General features: G+C 45.3%; 1 protein-coding gene across 1 annotated transcript in view; it reads right to left on the bottom strand.

Moving 5' to 3' along the window:
* Nucleotides 1-229: 229 nt before the first annotated feature.
* Nucleotides 230-19,511, bottom strand: part of LOC109900043 (pseudokinase FAM20A) — a 31,273-nt gene continuing 11,991 nt past the window's right edge. Inside the window, exons 4-11 of the mRNA XM_020495763.2 lie at nt 18,379-18,457; nt 18,191-18,283; nt 10,451-10,566; nt 10,093-10,273; nt 3,788-3,897; nt 3,572-3,653; nt 3,423-3,482; nt 230-3,258 (exon numbers count right to left, since the gene is read on the bottom strand). Of these exons, the coding sequence (XP_020351352.1) occupies nt 2,979-3,258; nt 3,423-3,482; nt 3,572-3,653; nt 3,788-3,897; nt 10,093-10,273; nt 10,451-10,566; nt 18,191-18,283; nt 18,379-18,457 (1,001 nt within the window). The 3' untranslated portion in view covers nt 230-2,978. The remainder of the gene's footprint in view (nt 3,259-3,422; nt 3,483-3,571; nt 3,654-3,787; nt 3,898-10,092; nt 10,274-10,450; nt 10,567-18,190; nt 18,284-18,378; nt 18,458-19,511) is intronic.

Raw genomic sequence — 19,511 nt, 5'->3', positions numbered from 1 at the left:
TGAAATGAGATGTTTAACTGTTGGTGGATTACTGTTTTGTAAGAATAGTATTTTGAACAATTACCAAGCATGATGGTGTGAGCAATGACCACAAAAAGGCTTGAAATAGGTTGAATGAAACTGATACACACTTCATCAGAAAGCTTATAAAGTTGGTAAACCCAGAACCCACTCTGGGTTTATTCTTGTTGCTGACACCTTATAAAACTGGCAAACAGGCTCCCTTCAGTAGTGTTGGGCAGAAGCCAAACTTCATTTGGCATGATTTAATATAGGCTCTTTAAAATAGTTATTCTCCCTCTCATCAAAAACATCAGGATGCATTGGATTTGTAGTCAGGACAGTAATGAAAACAGCTCAAAGCAAAAGGTCCAGACATGTTGTGGTGAAATGGCATCCAACAGAATGTTGCTTGAAGACAAAGCTTTGTTTCAGACTAGTTAGAACAAAGTAGAGCTTGTTGATAAGCTGCATGTCCACATACAGTACTGTAGCTGTGATGAGGAGGTATCTATGTCAGGGTGTGTTATGGTTGGGTTGGTGTTGTGAAACCACTGACAAACAAACAGACAACGAAAGAGACAGACGCATCCTGATGAGACAGACAGACACCTGTTCAGACAGACAAAGACAGACACCCCCGTGATGAGACAGACAGATAGATACCTGTTCAGACAGATATAAAGACAGACACCTCCTAATGAGACAGAAAGACAGACACCTCCTGATCAGACAGACAGACAGACACCTGTTCAGACATACAGAAAGACAGACACCTGATGAGACAGATAGACAGACACCTGTTCAGACAGACAGAAAGACAGACACCTCCTGATGAGACAGACAGAAAGACAGACAGACACCTTCTGATGAGACAGACAGGGATTAAATGCTGTCTGTCTCCCCCACCACTCACCCCCTTCTCTCAGTCACAACCTCTTTTAAATAGCTTTCTCTCTTTCCCCCCCCAAAGATGACGTCTTGTTTGTACTCCAAGGTGCCCGGTGACATACAGGTGACCACATAGCCCAAGGGCACAGGAGACATTTTGACAGTGCTGCTGTCTACTGACAAAACAGGCTGTATCATTTCAAACGTTGGACTTGAAAGACGAGCAGTAGCGCTGTGTGGGTTAAACCACTGGGGAAGCCAAGCCAATAAAAAATATATATTCAAATCAAATCAAATGTTATTTGTCACACTCACCGAATATAACAGGTGTAGACCTTACTGTGAAATGCTTACTTACAAGCCCTTAATCCACAGTTCGAGAAATAAAGTTAAGAAAATATTTACTAAAGTAAAAAATACAATAAAAAGTTACACAATAAAATAACAATAACGAGGCTATATACAGGGGGTACCGGTACTGAGCCAATCTGCGGGGGTACAGGTAAGTCGAGGTCATTTGTACATGTAGGTAGGGGTAAACCTATGATGCGATACTTGCATTGTTTGCTCTATAACCCATTCGTTCATACACCACCGTGATTTACAATAAGGCTGTGACAACAAAAAGACAACAGTCACATAGTGGCGGAATAAATTAAACTACACATACATTTGTTTCATCACAAAACCAAAGAGCAACATCTGTCTGGTGAAGTCCACAAAGAAAATATTGAGTTACTGCATGTCAGCACAAAGACAACGGAAGCACTGCCTCCTCTATTGCAGCACCATTCCATATTAACCATTTAAACATCATCAAACCAACAAGGCTATATATGCTTAGTTTAATATTGAAAACAAACAAAGATGCCAAAAACAATTTTGTCCAATCAATATTGTTAAATATCATATGGCTGTCCATGGTACTGATTTCTGTCGGTGTGTGTGTGCTTGCGTGGGGACTCACTGCTTATAGACTAGTTGAACGCCAATGCCGTCCTTCTCTCTTTCATGTTGGCAGAACGATCTATGGTTTTGTACTCTTTTAGTTTTTGTTTTCATAGGCTACCTAGCTAAAATGCTTGCTAGCCTAACTTCCTCGCATGGGTAGCAATGAACCAGCTGAGGTAGCTAGCTAGTTAATGTGAGACTACTAGACTACATATTGAACTTCAATCGTCTCAGGCCAGTGGAACAATATATGGATCTATGGTTAGATTGGAATTGCCGTCATAACCATTGGCCTGTAGAGAGAATCGCCATCAAAATCACAAGTCCAAATTCCCATCTCCATCCATGGCTTGGGAAAGCGACGATTTAGCAAGCTAGCTACTGCAGGACATCAACACAAGCAGACCAGAAACACACACACCTTTCTGACGATTTGCTCAGGATGAGATTTGAGATTTGATTGGTGTGAAGCCAAATCCAAACTGGGCTCCCTTGGAGGTGTTTTGCTGCAGCAGTACAACCCACAGTTGAGCTCAGCTCAATGCTGATTGGCTAATTATGTTATACTTTTTTTTATCAAGGGAGGCCAAATGCTTGTTGACATCAATCAATCAAACGCTACGGCGGCACCATGTCATACTCTTTTGGTCCAGACAGCATCAGATACACATACTGAGACTACACATACTGACACATACACCACATACTGACACATACTACACATACTACACATACTGAGACAGAGGGGCGCTGTTTCCCTCCCTCAGAATATTTCTCCTGTGAGATTCAGACACTTGCGAATTGACGGAAAATTATGAAAACAGAGAGACAAAAGATACATTATTTTATACATATATATATATATATTTTTTTCTTCTAATTTTGGGGGAAGCCTGTCTTCCCTTGGCATCCATGAATAGACACCACTGAAAAAGAGTGCAGAATGTATTACTCTGTGAGAGAGACCAGACTCTGTGCTTCCTGCTTTACAGGACAGGTTCACCTGCCATTATGATCCTCAGGCTGTCCTTGGTCTATAGTTATCTTCCCTTGCAGGACTTGGGGATATGTCCAAAATGCCACCCTAATCCTCTATTATAGTGCACTTCCCTGTTTGGATTCCTTAGTAACCTTAATTACTTCTCCTTGTTGGGCATAGCCACTGGTTTGACAGACTCAGACATGACGGAGGTATCAACAAAGTCTGTGGTGATCACCTGAGCCTCTCCCAGCCTGCGGACACACCTGTGGACTGTCTTCAGGACGCGCTGCAGCCGGCGGTCCAGGGCCTGCAGGTGGGGCTCAGCGAGGACCGGCTGCAGTGCGTCTCCTCCCAGGGACTCCCTCATCACGTCACTGAGCCTATAGTGGTCCTGTGAGAGGAGCTGCAGCCGCAGCAACGTGGAACGCTTTATACTGAGAGGTGAAGAGGGGCGGGAGAGGGGGAGAGAGAGTGCACGAGAGATGGGCAGAGAGTTAGACTTGACTCGACAGTTGCCATGCCAAATGTTTTCAATTAAGGTTCAATATTGGTGTTAGTTAATCTGTATTAGTGACTAGTGTATGCTCTCCATATTTACATGCAGCACTGTGACAGTGGAGCCAGTATGGACATCTCATCATGAGAATGCTTCCCAAACCTGAAACACAGGAAGTGATGTCATCATAAGGCAACGACAAATATTCACTTGTACAATGACTGAAGTTATATAACAACTCTAGTACCCACCCTTTGGCGTTGTCAAAATGAAGAAGGAAACCTTCATCGCCAAACTTAGTGAAGATCTCATAATGGTGCCTGTCCATGTTACCTGGGGGAATGAGCCAAGAACAAATGTTCACTCACATAGGACGACAGAGAAAAGTAGAGCACTGCACAGGTAATAGGGTGTCAAATGGGATGAGGACAGGGGTTAATCAGGGGTGATGGGTGGGAAGTACGTACCAATGAGGAAGTCAAAGATGGCCATGTCTATGATGTTGAGCAGCCTGTTCCCTGAGTTGTAGGGATACAGACGCTTTATGGTGTCACAGTAGAAGGGGTTCACCTCCCACCTGGTAGAGACAGACAGATTATAACAAGATATTATAAGATATTATAACAAGATATGAATTGTAACAAAATATGAATGTTCTGTCTGCCATATTGACTTATCATAAATTAACTTTCAAAATGGAAATAAGATGCTCCAAAATGGAAAATGGGAAGAGATATGTTGGTGTCAGGGTTACAGTGTCAGGGTTAAGGTGTCAGGGTTAAGGTCTCAGGGTTAAGGTCTCAGGGTTACAGTGTCAGGGTTAAGGTGTCAGGGTTAAGGTCTCAGGGTTAAGGTCTCAGGGTTAAGGTCTCAGGGTTACAGTGTCAGGGTTAAGGTGTCAGGGTTAAGGTGTCAGGGTTAAGGTCTCAGGGTTACAGTGTCAGGGTTAAGGTCTCAGGGTTAAGGTGTCAGGGTTAAGGTCTCAGGGTTAAGGTGTCAGGGTTAAGGTCTCAGGGTTAAGGTGTCAGGGTTAAGGTCTCAGGGTTAAGGTGTCAGGGTTAAGGTGTCAGGGTTAAGGTGTCAGGGTTAAGGTCTCAGGGTTAAGGTGTCAGGGTTAAGGTCTCAGGGTTAAGGTGTCAGGGTTACAGTCTCAGGGTTAAGGTCTCAGGGTTAAGGTGTCAGGGTTAAGGTGTCAGGGTTAAGGTGTCAGGGTTAAGGTCTCAGGGTTAAGGTGTCAGGGTTAAGGTGTCAGGGTTAAGGTCTCAGGGTTAAGGTGTCAGGGTTAAGGTCTCAGGGTTAAGGTGTCAGGGTTAAGGTGTCAGGGTTAAGGTCTCAGGGTTAAGGTGTCAGGGTTAAGGTCTCAGGGTTAAGGTGTCAGGGTTAAGGTGTCAGGGTTAAGGTCTCAGGGTTAAGGTGTCAGGGTTACAGTGTCAGGGTTAAGGTCTCAGGGTTAAGGTGTCAGGGTTAAGGTGTCAGGGTTAAGGTCTCAGGGTTAAGGTGTCAGGGTTACAGTGTCAGGGTTAAGGTCTCAGGGTTAAGGTGTCAGGGTTAAGGTGTCAGGGTTAAGGTCTCAGGGTTAAGGTGTCAGGGTTACAGTGTCAGGGTTAAGGTCTCAGGGTTAAGGTGTCAGGGTTAAGGTGTCAGGGTTACAGTGTCAGGGTTAAGGTGTCAGGGTTAAGGTCTCAGGGTTAAGGTGTCAGGGTTACATTGTCAGGGTTAAGGTGTCAGGGTTACAGTGTCAGGGTTAAGGTCTCAGGGTTAAGGTCTCAGGGTTAAGGTGTCAGGGTTACATTGTCAGGGTTAAGGTGTCAGGGTTACAGTGTCAGGGTTAAGGTCTCAGGGTTAAGGTGTCAGGGATAAGGTGTCAGGGTTACAGTGTCAGGGTTAAGGTGTCAGGGTTAAGGTGTTAGGGTTACAGTCTCAGGGTTAAGGTGTCAGGGTTACAGTGTCAGGGTTAAGGTCTCAGGGTTAAGGTGTCAGGGTTACAGTGTCAGGGTTACGGTCTCAGGGTTAAGGTCTCAGGGTTAAGGTGTCAGGGTTACAGTCTCAGGGTTAAGGTCTCAGGGTTAAGGTGTCAGGGTTACAGTCTCAGGGTTAAGGTCTCAGGGTTAAGGTGTCAGGGTTAAGGTCTCAGGGTTAAGGTGTCAGGGTTACATTGTCAGGGTTAAGGTGTCAGGGTTACAGTGTCACGGTTAAGGTCTCAGGGTTAAGGTGTCAGGGTTAAGGTGTCAGGGTTACAGTGTCAGGGTTAAGGTGTCAGGGTTAAGGTCTCAGGGTTAAGGTGTCAGGGTTACATTGTCAGGGTTAAGGTGTCAGGGTTACAGTGTCAGGGTTAAGGTCTCAGGGTTAAGGTGTCAGGGTTAAGGTGTCAGGGTTAAGGTCTCAGGGTTACAGTGTCAGGGTTAAGGTCTCAGGGTTAAGGTGTCAGGGTTAAGGTCTCAGGGTTAAGGTGTCAGGGTTAAGGTCTCAGGGTTAAGGTGTCAGGGTTAAGGTCTCAGGGTTAAGGTGTCAGGGTTAAGGTGTCAGGGTTAAGGTGTCAGGGTTTAAGGTCTCAGGGTTAAGGTGTCAGGGTTAAGGTCTCAGGGTTAAGGTGTCAGGGTTACAGTCTCAGGGTTAAGGTCTCAGGGTTAAGGTGTCAGGGTTAAGGTGTCAGGGTTAAGGTGTCAGGGTTAAGGTTAAGGTCTCAGGGTTAAGGTGTCAGGGTTAAGGTGTCAGGGTTAAGGTCTCAGGGTTAAGGTGTCAGGGTTAAGGTCTCAGGGTTAAGGTGTCAGGGTTAAGGTGTCAGGGTTAAGGTCTCAGGGTTAAGGTGTCAGGGTTAAGGTCTCAGGGTTAAGGTGTCAGGGTTAAGGTGTCAGGGTTAAGGTCTCAGGGTTAAGGTGTCAGGGTTACAGTGTCAGGGTTAAGGTCTCAGGGTTAAGGTGTCAGGGTTAAGGTGTCAGGGTTAAGGTCTCAGGGTTAAGGTGTCAGGGTTACAGTGTCAGGGTTACAGTGTCAGGGTTAAGGTCTCAGGGTTAAGGTGTCAGGGTTAAGGTGTCAGGGTTAAGGTGTCAGGGTTAAGGTCTCAGGGTTAAGGTGTCAGGGTTACAGTGTCAGGGTTAAGGTCTCAGGGTTAAGGTGTCAGGGTTAAGGTGTCAGGGTTACAGTGTCAGGGTTAAGGTGTCAGGGTTAAGGTCTCAGGGTTAAGGTGTCAGGGTTACATTGTCAGGGTTAAGGTGTCAGGGTTACAGTGTCAGGGTTAAGGTCTCAGGGTTAAGGTCTCAGGGTTAAGGTGTCACGGTTACATTGTCAGGGTTAAGGTGTCAGGGTTACAGTGTCAGGGTTAAGGTCTCAGGGTTAAGGTGTCAGGGATAAGGTGTCAGGGTTACAGTGTCAGGGTTAAGGTGTCAGGGTTAAGGTGTTAGGGTTACAGTCTCAGGGTTAAGGTGTCAGGGTTACAGTGTCAGGGTTAAGGTCTCAGGGTTAAGGTGTCAGGGTTACAGTGTCAGGGTTACGGTCTCAGGGTTAAGGTCTCAGGGTTAAGGTGTCAGGGTTACAGTCTCAGGGTTAAGGTCTCAGGGTTAAGGTGTCAGGGTTACAGTCTCAGGGTTAAGGTCTCAGGGTTAAGGTGTCAGGGTTAAGGTCTCAGGGTTAAGGTGTCAGGGTTACATTGTCAGGGTTAAGGTGTCAGGGTTACAGTGTCAGGGTTAAGGTCTCAGGGTTAAGGTGTCAGGGTTAAGGTGTCAGGGTTACAGTGTCAGGGTTAGGTGTCAGGGTTAAGGTCTCAGGGTTAAGGTGTCAGGGTTACATTGTCAGGGTTAAGGTGTCAGGGTTACAGTGTCAGGGTTAAGGTCTCAGGGTTAAGGTGTCAGGGTTAAGGTGTCAGGGTTACAGTGTCAGGGTTAAGGTGTCAGGGTTAAGGTGTTAGGGTTACAGTCTCAGGGTTAAGGTGTCAGGGTTACAGTGTCAGGGTTAAGGTCTCAGGGTTAAGGTGTCAGGGTTACAGTGTCAGGGTTACGGTCTCAGGGTTAAGGTCTCAGGGTTAAGGCGTCAGGGTTGCAGTCTCAGGGTTAAGGTCTCAGGGTTAAGGTGTCAGGGTTACAGTCTCAGGGTTAAGGTCTCAGGGTTAAGGTGTCAGGGTTAAGGTGTCAGGGTTACAGTCTCAGGGTTAAGGTCTCAGGGTTAAGGTGTCAGGGTTAAGGTGTCAGGGTTAAGGTGTCAGGGTTAAGGTCTCAGGGTTAAGGTGTCAGGGTTACATTGTCAGGGTTAAGGTGTCAGGGTTACAGTGTCAGGGTTAAGGTCTCAGGGTTAAGGTGTCAGGGTTAAGGTGTCAGGGTTACAGTGTCAGGGTAAGGTGTCAGGGTTAAGGTGTCAGGGTTACAGTCTCAGGGTTAAGGTCTCAGGGTTAAGGTGTCAGGGTTACAGTCTCAGGGTTAAGGTCTCAGGGTTAAGGTGTCAGGGTTAAGGTGTCAGGGTTACAGTCTCAGGGTTAAGGTCTCAGGGTTAAGGTGTCAGGGTTAAGGTGTCAGGGTTAAGGTGTCAGGGTTACAGTGTCAGGGTTAAGGTCTCAGGGTTAAGGTGTCAGGGTTACAGTGTCAGGGTTACGGTCTCAGGTTAAGGTCTCAGGGTTAAGGTGTCAGGGTTACAGTCTCAGGGTTAAGGTCTCAGGGTTAAGGTGTCAGGGTTACAGTCTCAGGGTTAAGGTCTCAGGGTTAAGGTGTCAGGGTTAAGGTCTCAGGGTTAAGGTGTCAGGGTTACATTGTCAGGGTTAAGGTGTCAGGGTTACAGTGTCAGGGTTAAGGTCTCAGGGTTAAGGTGTCAGGGTTAAGGTGTCAGGGTTACAGTGTCAGGGTTAAGGTGTCAGGGTTAAGGTCTCAGGGTTAAGGTGTCAGGGTTACATTGTCAGGGTTAAGGTGTCAGGGTTACAGTGTCAGGGTTAAGGTCTCAGGGTTAAGGTGTCAGGGTTAAGGTGTCAGGGTTACAGTGTCAGGGTTAAGGTGTCAGGGTTAAGGTGTTAGGGTTACAGTCTCAGGGTTAAGGTGTCAGGGTTACAGTGTCAGGGTTAAGGTCTCAGGGTTAAGGTGTCAGGGTTACAGTGTCAGGGTTACGGTCTCAGGGTTAAGGTCTCAGGGTTAAGGTGTCAGGGTTACAGTCTCAGGGTTAAGGTCTCAGGGTTAAGGTGTCAGGGTTACAGTCTCAGGGTTAAGGTCTCAGGGTTAAGGTGTCAGGGTTAAGGTGTCAGGGTTACAGTCTCAGGGTTAAGGTCTCAGGGTTAAGGTGTCAGGGTTAAGGTGTCAGGGTTAAGGTGTCAGGGTTAAGGTCTCAGGGTTAAGGTGTCAGGGTTACATTGTCAGGGTTAAGGTGTCAGGGTTACAGTGTCAGGGTTAAGGTCTCAGGGTTAAGGTGTCAGGGTTAAGGTGTCAGGGTTACAGTGTCAGGGTTAAGGTGTCAGGGTTAAGGTGTTAGGGTTACAGTCTCAGGGTTAAGGTGTCAGGGTTCCAGTGTCAGGGTTAAGGTCTCAGGGTTAAGGTGTCAGGGTTACAGTGTCAGGGTTACGGTCTCAGGGTTAAGGTCTCAGGGTTAAGGTGTCAGGGTTACAGTCTCAGGGTTAAGGTCTCAGGGTTAAGGTGTCAGGGTTACAGTCTCAGGGTTAAGGTGTCAGGGTTAAGGTGTCAGGGTTACAGTCTCAGGGTTAAGGTCTCAGGGTTAAGGTGTCAGGGTTAAGGTGTCAGGGTTAAGGTGTCAGGGTTAAGGTCTCAGGGTTAAGGTCTCAGGGTTAAGGTCTCAGGGTTACAGTGTCAGGGTTAAGGCCTCAGGGTTAAGGTGTCAGTGTTAAGGTCTCAGGGTTACAGTGTCAGGGTTAAGGTCTCAGGGTTAAGGTGTCAGGGTTACAGTCTCAGGGTTAAGGTGTCAGGGTTACGGTCTCAGGGTTACAGTGTCAGGGTTACAGTGTCAGGGTTAAGGTGTCAGGGTTAAGGTCTCAGGGTTACAGTCTCAGGGTTAAGGTGTCAGGGTTAAGGTCTCAGGGTTACAGTCGCAGGGTTAAGGTGTCAGGGTTAAGGTGTCAGGGTTAAGGTCTCAGGGTTACAGTCTCAGGGTTAAGGTGTCAGGGTTACAGTCTCAGGGTTATGGTGTCAGGGTTACGGTGTCAGGGTTACGGCCTCAGGGTTAAGGTGTCAGGGTTACAGTGTCAGGGTTACAGTGTCAGGGTTAAGGTGTCAGGGTTACGGCCTCAGGGTTAAGGTCTCAGGGTTAAGGTCTCAGGGTTAAGGTGTCAGGGTTACAGTCTCAGGGTTAAGGTGTCAGGGTTACGGTCTCAGGGTTACAGTGTCAGGGTTACAGTGTCAGGGTTAAGGTGTCAGGGTTAAGGTCTCAGGGTTACAGTCTCAGGGTTAAGGTGTCAGGGTTAAGGTGTCAGGGTTAAGGTCTCAGGGTTACAGTCTCAGGGTTAAGGTGTCAGGGTTAAGGTGTCAGGGTTACAGTGTCAGGGTTACGGTCTCAGGGTTACGGTGTCAGGGTTACAGTCTCAGGGTGAAGGTGTCAGGGTTACAGTGTCAGGGTTACAGTCTCAGGGTTAAAGTGTCAGGGTTACGGTCTCAGGGTTAAGGTGTCAGGGTTAAGGTGTCAGGGTTACGGTTTCAGGGATAAGCTGTCAGGGTTACGGTCTCAGGGTTACGGTCTCAGGGTTAAGGTCTCAGGGTTAAGGTCTCAGGGTTACGGTGTCAGGGTTACGGTGTCAGGGTTACGGTCTCAGGGTTAGGGTCTCAGGTCTCAGGGTTAAGGGTTGTATGCTTACTCCTCCCTGCCAGTGAAGGTGTATGATCGTATCCAGGGGTTGGGGAGGGAGATACGAGGGGCAATGCTGAGACCGGGGAGGTAGGCTGACATGGAGCCCTCCAGCAGGTCAGGGCTCCCACACACTGCATACTCAGTCTTACACACGTACAGACACTTGGCAAAGAAACATGTGTTGTTTGCTGTTTGAAAGAGAATAGACATAGATGTAGATTGGTTTAAACAAGCAGTACGCCGATTTCATCATTGTCTTTTAATCATAGACTGATTATTTAAGACCTAGGTTGCAGTGTAATGCCTACCTGAAGGGGTAATGCCTACCTGAAGGGGTAATGCCTACCTGAAGGGGTAATGCCTACCTGGAGAAGTAAAGAACACACTCCTTAGGTCCTCGTTGTGAGTGGTCAGGAGAATCTCCCCCGTCACGTTCACCAGCCTGCCCACCACCGGCGGTACCCTCCGGAAGTCCAGGATTCTAGAAGAGAGAAAGACAAGAGTTCCATTCTGATGAACACAAACTCATACATCTTCTACGACTCACAGTTCTAGAAGAAAGAGTTCCATTCTGAACAGAACACACAATATAAAGTCAGATGAACACCTGCAATCTCTCACCTCAGTTGACACACAAAGTCACAGGAAATTAATTAATCTTGAATTATTTGTATACATAATAGCAGCTATGTGATTGTCTCTGTTCTCCGCTGTGTAATCTAGCAGGTGTTGACGTGTAGCAACAGCCACTTCCCCCAGGGCCATATTGACAGTCTGACAGGCCTGTGTGTCTCAATAACAGTCATCAGTCAGTATCTGAGGCTGGATAAAGAGATGTTATTGAGGTGCTGTCTTGGCTGGCATATCTCACCTGCTGATTGGGTCTGATAATGATAAGGCCTCTGGCACAACACAGAGACAAAGAGATAGAGACAGATACACAGCACAGAGACACAGTACAGAGACACAGACACAGAGACAGAGAAACACAGACACAGAGACAAAGAGACAGATACACAGCACAGAGACACAGTACAGAGACACAGAGACAAAGAGACAGATACACAGCACAGAGACACAGTACAGAGACACAGTACAGAGACAGAGAGACACAGAGACACAGAGACAGAGACACAGCACAGAGACACAGAGACACAGCGACACAGCACACAGACACAGAGACACAGAAACACAGAGACACAGTGACAGAGACAGTGACATGGAGACACAGCACACAGACACAGAGATACAGAGACACAGAGACAGAGACACAGACACACATACACAGACACAGAGACACAGACTGTGGTGGGAACACACAGAATAACCAGACATATTCAGTGCTAGACAGTACTGTAGTGTAGAGCCACGGTGTTCAATGAAGGAATGACAACAGAGCATGTACTCTTTGCTTTTCTTCTCTTCTTTTCCACTTCATTCAAATGTGAATTTACAAAACTATATATTGTGAGGTAAAAATGTATTTAATATAATAACTTAACTTACAGTACCAGTCAAAAGTTTGGACACACCTACTCATTCAAGGGTTTTTCTTTATTTTGTACTATTTTCTACATTGTAGAATAATAGTGAAGACATCAAAACTATGAAATAATGCATATGGAATCATATGCCATCCCATCTGGTTTGCGCTTCGTGAGACTATAATTCGTTTTTCAACAGAACAATGACCCAAAGCACACCTCCAGGCAGTGTAAGCGCTATTTAACCAAGAAGGAGAGTGCTGCATCAGATGACCTGGCCTCCACAATCACCCAACTTCAACCCAATTGAGATGGTTTGGGATGAGTTGGACCGCAGAGTGAAGGAAAAGCAGCCAACAAGTGCTCAGCATATGTGGGAACTCCTTCAAGAATGTTGGAAAAGCATTCCAGGTGAAGCTGGTTGAGAGAATGCCAAGAGTGTGCAAAGCTGTCATCAAGGCAATGGGTGGCTACATTGAAGAATCTCAAATATAAAATATATTTAGATTTTTTAACACTTTTTGGTTACTACAGGATTCCATGTATTATTTCATAGTTTTGATGTCTTCACTATTATTCTAAAATGTAGAAAATAGTAAAAATAAAGAACAACCCTTGAATGAGTAGGTGTGTCCAAACCTTTGACTGGTACTGTACTTGAGCTTTATTTGTGGTTTTTAGCCTACACCCAGTTACACCCATCCATGCTGTTGTTTTGTCTCAAGGTATAACAACCCCATTGACTTGCTGTCTTGTTTGATTTTGGGTTGACAAGCTGTGACTCTAATGACTGTATTTGACTGATGACTCACTTGAGTTAATGTGTAGTAACCTGGAGGCATGGAGGTTAGAGACTTTACAGTAGACATCCGTAATTACACCTGTGTGCGTGGAAATGAAATGCCTTGCTGGGGAAGGACACATGTTGAAATAGTGGAGAGACCACAATCTCCCAAGGAAACTACCGTTCAGAAACTCAGCGATGTAGGTACAAGTTTCAGGCTTTGTTTGTTAGGAGACCACTTGGAAATAGAGTATGAGATACAGCATGAGATACAGTATGAGGTACAGCATGAGATACAACATGAGGTACAGCATGAGATACAACAGCATGAGATACAGTATGAGGTACAGCATGAGATACAACAGCATGAGGTACAGTATGAGGTACAGCATGAGATACAACAGCATGAGATACAGCATGAGATAGAGTATGAGATACAGCATGATATACAGCATGAGATACAGTATGAGGTACAGTATGAGGTACAGCATGAGATACAACAGCATGAGATACAGCATGAGATAGAGTATGAGATACAGCATGATATACAGCATGAGATACAGTATGAGGTACAGTATGAGGTACAGCATGAGATACAACAGCATGAGATACAGCATGAGATAGAGTATGAGATACAGCATGATATACAGCATGAGATACAGTATGAGGTACAGTATGAGGTACAGCATGAGATACAACAGCATGAGATACAGCATGAGATAGAGTATGAGATACAGCATGAGATACAGTATGAGATACAGCATGAGATACAGCATGAGATAGAGTATGAGATACAGCATGAGATACAGTATGAGATACAGCATGAGATACAGTATGAGATACAGCATGAGATAGAGTATGAGATACAGCATGAGATAGAGTATGAGATACAGCATGAGATACAGTATGAGGTACAGCATGAGATACAGCATGAGGTACAGTATGAGATAGAGTATGAGATACAGCATGAGGTACAGCATGAGATACAGTATGAGATACAGCATGAGATAGAGTATGAGATACAGCATGAGATACAGTATGAGGTACAGCATGAGATACAACAGCATGAGATACAGCATGAGATACAGTATGAGGTACAGCATGAGATACAGTATGAGGTACAGCATGAGATACAGTATGAGGTACAGCATGAGATACAACAGCATGAGATACAGCATGAGATACAGTATGAGGTACAGCATGAGATAGAGTATGAGATACAGCATGAGATACAGTATGAGGTACAGCATGAGATACAACAGCATGAGATACAGCATGAGATACAGTATGAGGTACAGCATGAGATAGAGTATGAGATACAGCATGATATACAGCATGAGATACAGTATGAGGTACAGCATGAGATACAACAGCATGAGATACAGCATGAGATAGAGTATGAGATACAGCATGATATACAGTATGAGATACAGCATGAGATACAGTATGAGATACAGTATGAGGTACAGCATGAGATACAACAGCATGAGATACAGCATGAGATAGAGTATGAGATACAACAGCATGAGATACAGTATGAGATACAGCATGAGATACAGTATGAGATACAGCATGAGATACAGTATGAGATACAGCATGAGATACAGTATGAGATACAGCATGAGATAGAGTATGAGATACAGTATGAGATACAGTATGAGGTACAGTATGAGGTACAGCATGAGATACAACAGCATGAGATACAACAGCATGAGATACAGCATGAGATAGAGTATGAGATACAGCATGAGATACAGTATGAGGTACAGTATGATATACCGTATGAGATACAGCATGAGATACAGTATGAGGTACAGCATGAGATACAACAGCATGAGATACAGCATGAGATACAGCATGAGATACAGTATGATATACAGCATGACAGAAAATTTGATAGAAAATGAGATACAGTGTGAGATACAGTATGAGATAGAGCATGAGATACCATATGAGATAGAACATGAGATATATCATGAGATACAGTATGAGATACAGCATGAGATACAGTATGAGATATAGCATGAGATACAGTATGAGATATAGCATGAGATACAGTATGAGATACAGCATGAGATACAGTATGAGCTCCAGCATGAGATAGAGTATGAGATACAGCATGAGATACAGTATGAGATACAGCATGAGATACAGTATGAGATATAGCATGAGATACAGTATGAGATACAGTATGAGATATGATATGAGATACAGTATGAGATACAGTATGAGATAGAGTATGAGATACAGCATGAGATACAGTATGAGATATAGCATGAGATACAGTATGAGATATAGCATGAGATACAGTATGAGATATAGCATGAGATACAGTATGAGATATAGCATGAGATACAGTATGAGATATAGCATGAGATACAGTATGAGATATAGCATGAGATACAGTATGAGATACAGTATGAGATATGATATGAGATACAGTATGAGATACAGTATGAGATAGAACATGAGATACAGTATAAGATAGAACATGAGATACAGTATGAGATACATCATGAGATAGAGTATGAGATACAGTATGAGATACAGTATGAGATACCATATGAGATACCATATGAGATACATTATGAGATACAGTATGAGATACAGTATGAGATACCATATGAGATACCATATGAGATACAGCATGAGATACAGTATGAGATACCGTATGAGATACCGTATGAGATACAGTATGAGATAGAACATTAGATAACGTATGAGATACCATATGAGATAGAACATGAGATGCAGTATGACATACAGAATGAGATACAGTATGAGATAGAACATGAGATACAGTATGAGATACATCATGACATAGAAAATGAGATACAGTATGAGATACAGCATTAGATACATTATGAGATAGAACATGATACAGTATGAGATACAGTATGAGTTGGAATATGAGATACAGCAGGGTACAGTCTCTGACCTCCTCCCTATAGACTCTCTCGTCGTTGTTGGTGATCAGGCCTACCACCGTTGTGTCTGCAAACTTAATGATGGTGTTGGAGTCGTGCCTGGCCATGCAGTCGTGGGTGAACAGGGAGTACAGGAGGGGACTGAGCACGCACTCCTGGGGGGCTCCAGTGATGAGGATCAACGTGGCAGATGTGTTGCTACCTACCCTCACCACCTGGGGGCTGCCTGTCAGGAAGTCCAGGATCCAGTTGCAGAGGGAGGTGTTTAGTCCCAGGGTCCTTAGCTTAGTGATGAGCTTTGAGGGTACTATGGTGTTGAACGCTGAGCTCTAGTCAATGAACAGCATTCTCAAATAAGTGTTCCTTTTGTCCACGTGGGAAAGGGCAGTGTGGAGTACAATAGAGATTGCATCATCTGTGGATCTGTTTGGGCGGTATGCAAATTGGACTGGGTCTAGGGTTTCTGGGAAAATGGTGTTGATGTGAACCATTACCAGCCTTTCAAAGCACTTCATGGCTACGGATGTGAGTGCTACGGGTCTGTAGTCATTTAGGCAGGTTGCCTTCGTGTTCTTGGGCACAGGGACTATGGTGATCTGCTTGAAACATTTTGGTATTACAGACTCAATCAGGGACAGGTTGAAAATGTCAGTGAAGACACCTGCCAGTTGGTCAGCACATGCCCGGAGCACACTTCCTGATAATCCGTCTGGACCCAGCAGCCTGTGTATGTTGACCTGTTTAAAGGTCTTACTCACGTCGGCTACAGAGAGCGTGATCACACAGTTTTCCGGAACAGCTGATGCTCTCATGCATGCCTCAGTGTTGCTTGCCTTGAAGCGAGCATAGAAGTGATTTAGCTCGTCTGGTAGGCTTGTGTCACTGGGCAGCTCGCGGCTGTGCTTCCCTTTGTAGTCTGTAATAGTTTGCAAGCCCTGCCACATAAGACGACCGTCGGAGCCGGTGTAGTATGACTCAATCTTAGCCCTGTATTGACGCTTTGCCTGTTTAATGGTTTGTCTCAGGGCATAGCAGGATTTCTTGTAAGCTTCCGGGTTAGAGTCCCGCACCTTGAAAGCGGTAGCTCTGCCCTTTAGCTCAGTGCGAATGTTGCCTGTAATCCATGGCTTCTGGTTGGGGTATGTACGTACAGTCACTGTGGGGATGACGTCTTCGATGCACTTATTGATAATGCCAATGACTGATGTGGTGTACTCCTCAATTCCATCAGAAGAATCCCGGAACATGTTCCAGTCTGTGTTAGCAAAACAGTCCTGTAGTTTAATATCTGCTTCTTCTGACCACTTTTTTATAGACCGAGTCACTGGTGCTTTCTGCTTTAATTTTTGCTTGTAAGAATGAATCAGGAGGAAAGAGTTGTGGTCGGATTTACCAAATGGAGGGCGAGGGAGAGCTTTGCATGCGTCTCTGTGTGTGTTGCATATTTAACATGTTGATAGAAATTTGGTAGAACTGATTAAGTTTCCCTGCATTAAAGTTTCCGGCCCCTAGGAGCGCCGCTTCTGGGTGAGTGGTTTCCTGTTTGCTTATTTCCTTATACAGCTGACTGAGTGCGGTCTTAGTGCCAGCATCTGTCTGTGGTATGAAATAAACAGCCACAAAAAGTATCTCTGTAGGCAAGTAGTGTGGCCTGCAATTTATCACAATATACTCTACTTCAGGTGAGCAAAATCTAGACACTTCCTTAGATTTCGTGCACCAGCTGTTGTTTACAAATATGCACAGACCGCCCCCCCTCGTCTTACTGGAGTGTGCTGTTCTATCCTGCTGGTGCAGCGTATTTCCCGCTAGCTGAATATGCATGTCGTCATTCAGCCACGATTCCGTGAAACATAGGATATTACCATTTTTGATGTCCTGTTGGTAGGATATTCATGATCATACCTCGTCTAGTTTATTGTCCAATGATTGCACGTTGGCGAGTAATATTGACGGTAATGGCAGATTTCCCACTCGCCTTCTGTGGGTCCTCACGAGGCATCCCGCTCTGTGTCCTCTGTACCTGCGTTTCTTCCTCTTGCAAATAATGGGGATGTTGGCCCTGTCGGGTGTTTGGAGAACGTCCTGTGCGACAAAAATCTTTGTCTAGTCTGAGGTGAGTGATCACTGTCCTGACATCCAGAAGCTCTTTTTTTCCATAAGATACGGTTGCAGAAACATTATGTACAAAATAAGTTACAAATAATGCACAAAAAAACACATTGTAGTACAATTGGTTGGACGCCCATAAAACTGCTGCCATTTCTTTCCGGTGCCATTTTAAACATGAGATACAGCATGAGATACTGTAGGAGATAAAGTATGATATACATTCTGAGATACAGTATGAGAAACGGTATGAGATACAGTAGGAGATACAGTAGGAGTTGGAATATGAGATAGAGCATGAGATACTGTATGAGATACAACATGAGATACAGTATGAGATACGGTATGAGATACGGTATGAGATACAGTATGAGATACAGTATGAGATACAGTATGAGATAGAACATGAGATATAGTATGAGATGCATCATGAGATACAGTATGAGATACGGTATGAGATACAGTATGAGATAGAACATGAGATACAGTATGACATACAGTATGAGAACCAGTAGTGGATACAGTAGAAGTTACAGTAGTGGATAGAGTATGATATGCAGTATGAGATGCAGTATGAGATACAGTAGTGGAGACAGTAGGAGATACAGTAGTGGATAGAGTAGGAGATACAGTATGAGGGACAGTAGTGGATACAGTAGGAGATACAGTAGGAGATACGGTAGTGGATACAGTAGGAGATACAGCATGAGAGGGGAAGATAAAGGTTTAGTCATTAGTAAATATTAATTAGTCAATATTAGTCAATATTAATATTAGGAGAGTACATGTTTTCAAATTCACCTGTCCAGGTGAAAAGCAGCAATCTCAGCATTGTGTCTCTGGAAGTCGACAAAGTAGAACACATCACCAGGAGTCTCCTGGTCTCTCTGCTGTCTGAGGAACAAATGATTCATAGAATTACAGTACTTTTCAAAATATCACTACAAACCAGAGCACTCCCCCTGATTGGTTTCCCCAGAAACATTCACCTCATGGGTTTGAACATGGCCTTGCCAAAGTTCTGCATCTTCAGGGCCAGCTTGAGGTGGTGTCCACTGGGCTTTACCACTGAGAGAGAGAGAGAGAGAGAGAGAGAGAGAGAGAGAGAGAGAGAGAGAGAGAGAGAGAGAGAAAGAGAGAGAGAGAGAGAGAGAGAGAGAGAGAGAGAGAGAGAGAGCGGGAGAGCGGGAGAGCGAGAGAGAGAGATAGGTACAGAGACAGAGAGAGAGAGAGAGAGAGAGAGAGAGAGAGAGAGAGAGAGAGATAGGTACAGAGACAGAGAAAGAGAGATAGGTACAGAGAGAGAGAGATAGGTACAGAAACAGACCGAGAGAGACAGAGAGAGAGACAGAGAGAGAAAGACAATACATATCAGACATGAACCACTCCGCCAACCACCTGTCCTCAGACTGCTGTGTGTCTCTCAGCTGTCCTCAGACTGCTGTGTCTCTCAGTTGTCCTCAGACTGCTGTGTCTCTCAGCTGTCCTCAGACTGCTGTGTCTCTCTCAGCTGTCCTCAGAATGCTGTGTCTCTCAGCTGTCCTCAGACTGCTGTCTCTCAGCTGTCCTCAGACTGCTGTGTCTCTCAGCTGTCCTCAGACTGCTGTGTCTCTCAGCTGTCCTCAGACTGCTGTGTCTCTCTCAGCTGCCCTCAGCTGCTGTGTATCTCAACTGTCCTCAGACTGCTGTGTCTCTCAGCTGTCCTCAGACTGCTGTCTCTCAGCTGTCCTCAGACTGCTGTGTCTCTCAGCTGTCCTCAGACTGCTGTGTCTCTCAGCTGTCCTCAGACTGCTGTGTCTCTCTCAGCTGCCCTCAGCTGCTGTGTATCTCAACTGTCCTCAGACTGCTGTGTCTCTCAGCTGTCCTCAGACTGCTGTGTCTCTCAGATGTCCTCAGACTGCTGTGTCTCTCAGCTGTCCTCAGAATGCTGTGTCTCTCAGCTGTCATCAGACTGTTGTCTCTCTCAGCTGCCCTCAGCTGCTGTGTCTCTCTCAGCTGCCCTCAGCTGCTGTGTCTCTCTCAGCTGCCCTCAGACTGCTGTGTCTCTCTCAGCTGCTCCCAGACTGCTGTGTCTCTCTCAGCTGCTCTCAGACTGCTGTGTCTCTCTCAGCTGCTCTCAGCT

This window comes from Oncorhynchus kisutch, linkage group LG11 (assembly GCF_002021735.2).
Source record: "Oncorhynchus kisutch isolate 150728-3 linkage group LG11, Okis_V2, whole genome shotgun sequence".
Lineage (NCBI taxonomy): Eukaryota > Metazoa > Chordata > Actinopteri > Salmoniformes > Salmonidae > Oncorhynchus > Oncorhynchus kisutch.
Note: the sequence above shows the minus strand (reverse complement) of the source record. Positions and strands in the feature narration are given on the sequence as shown.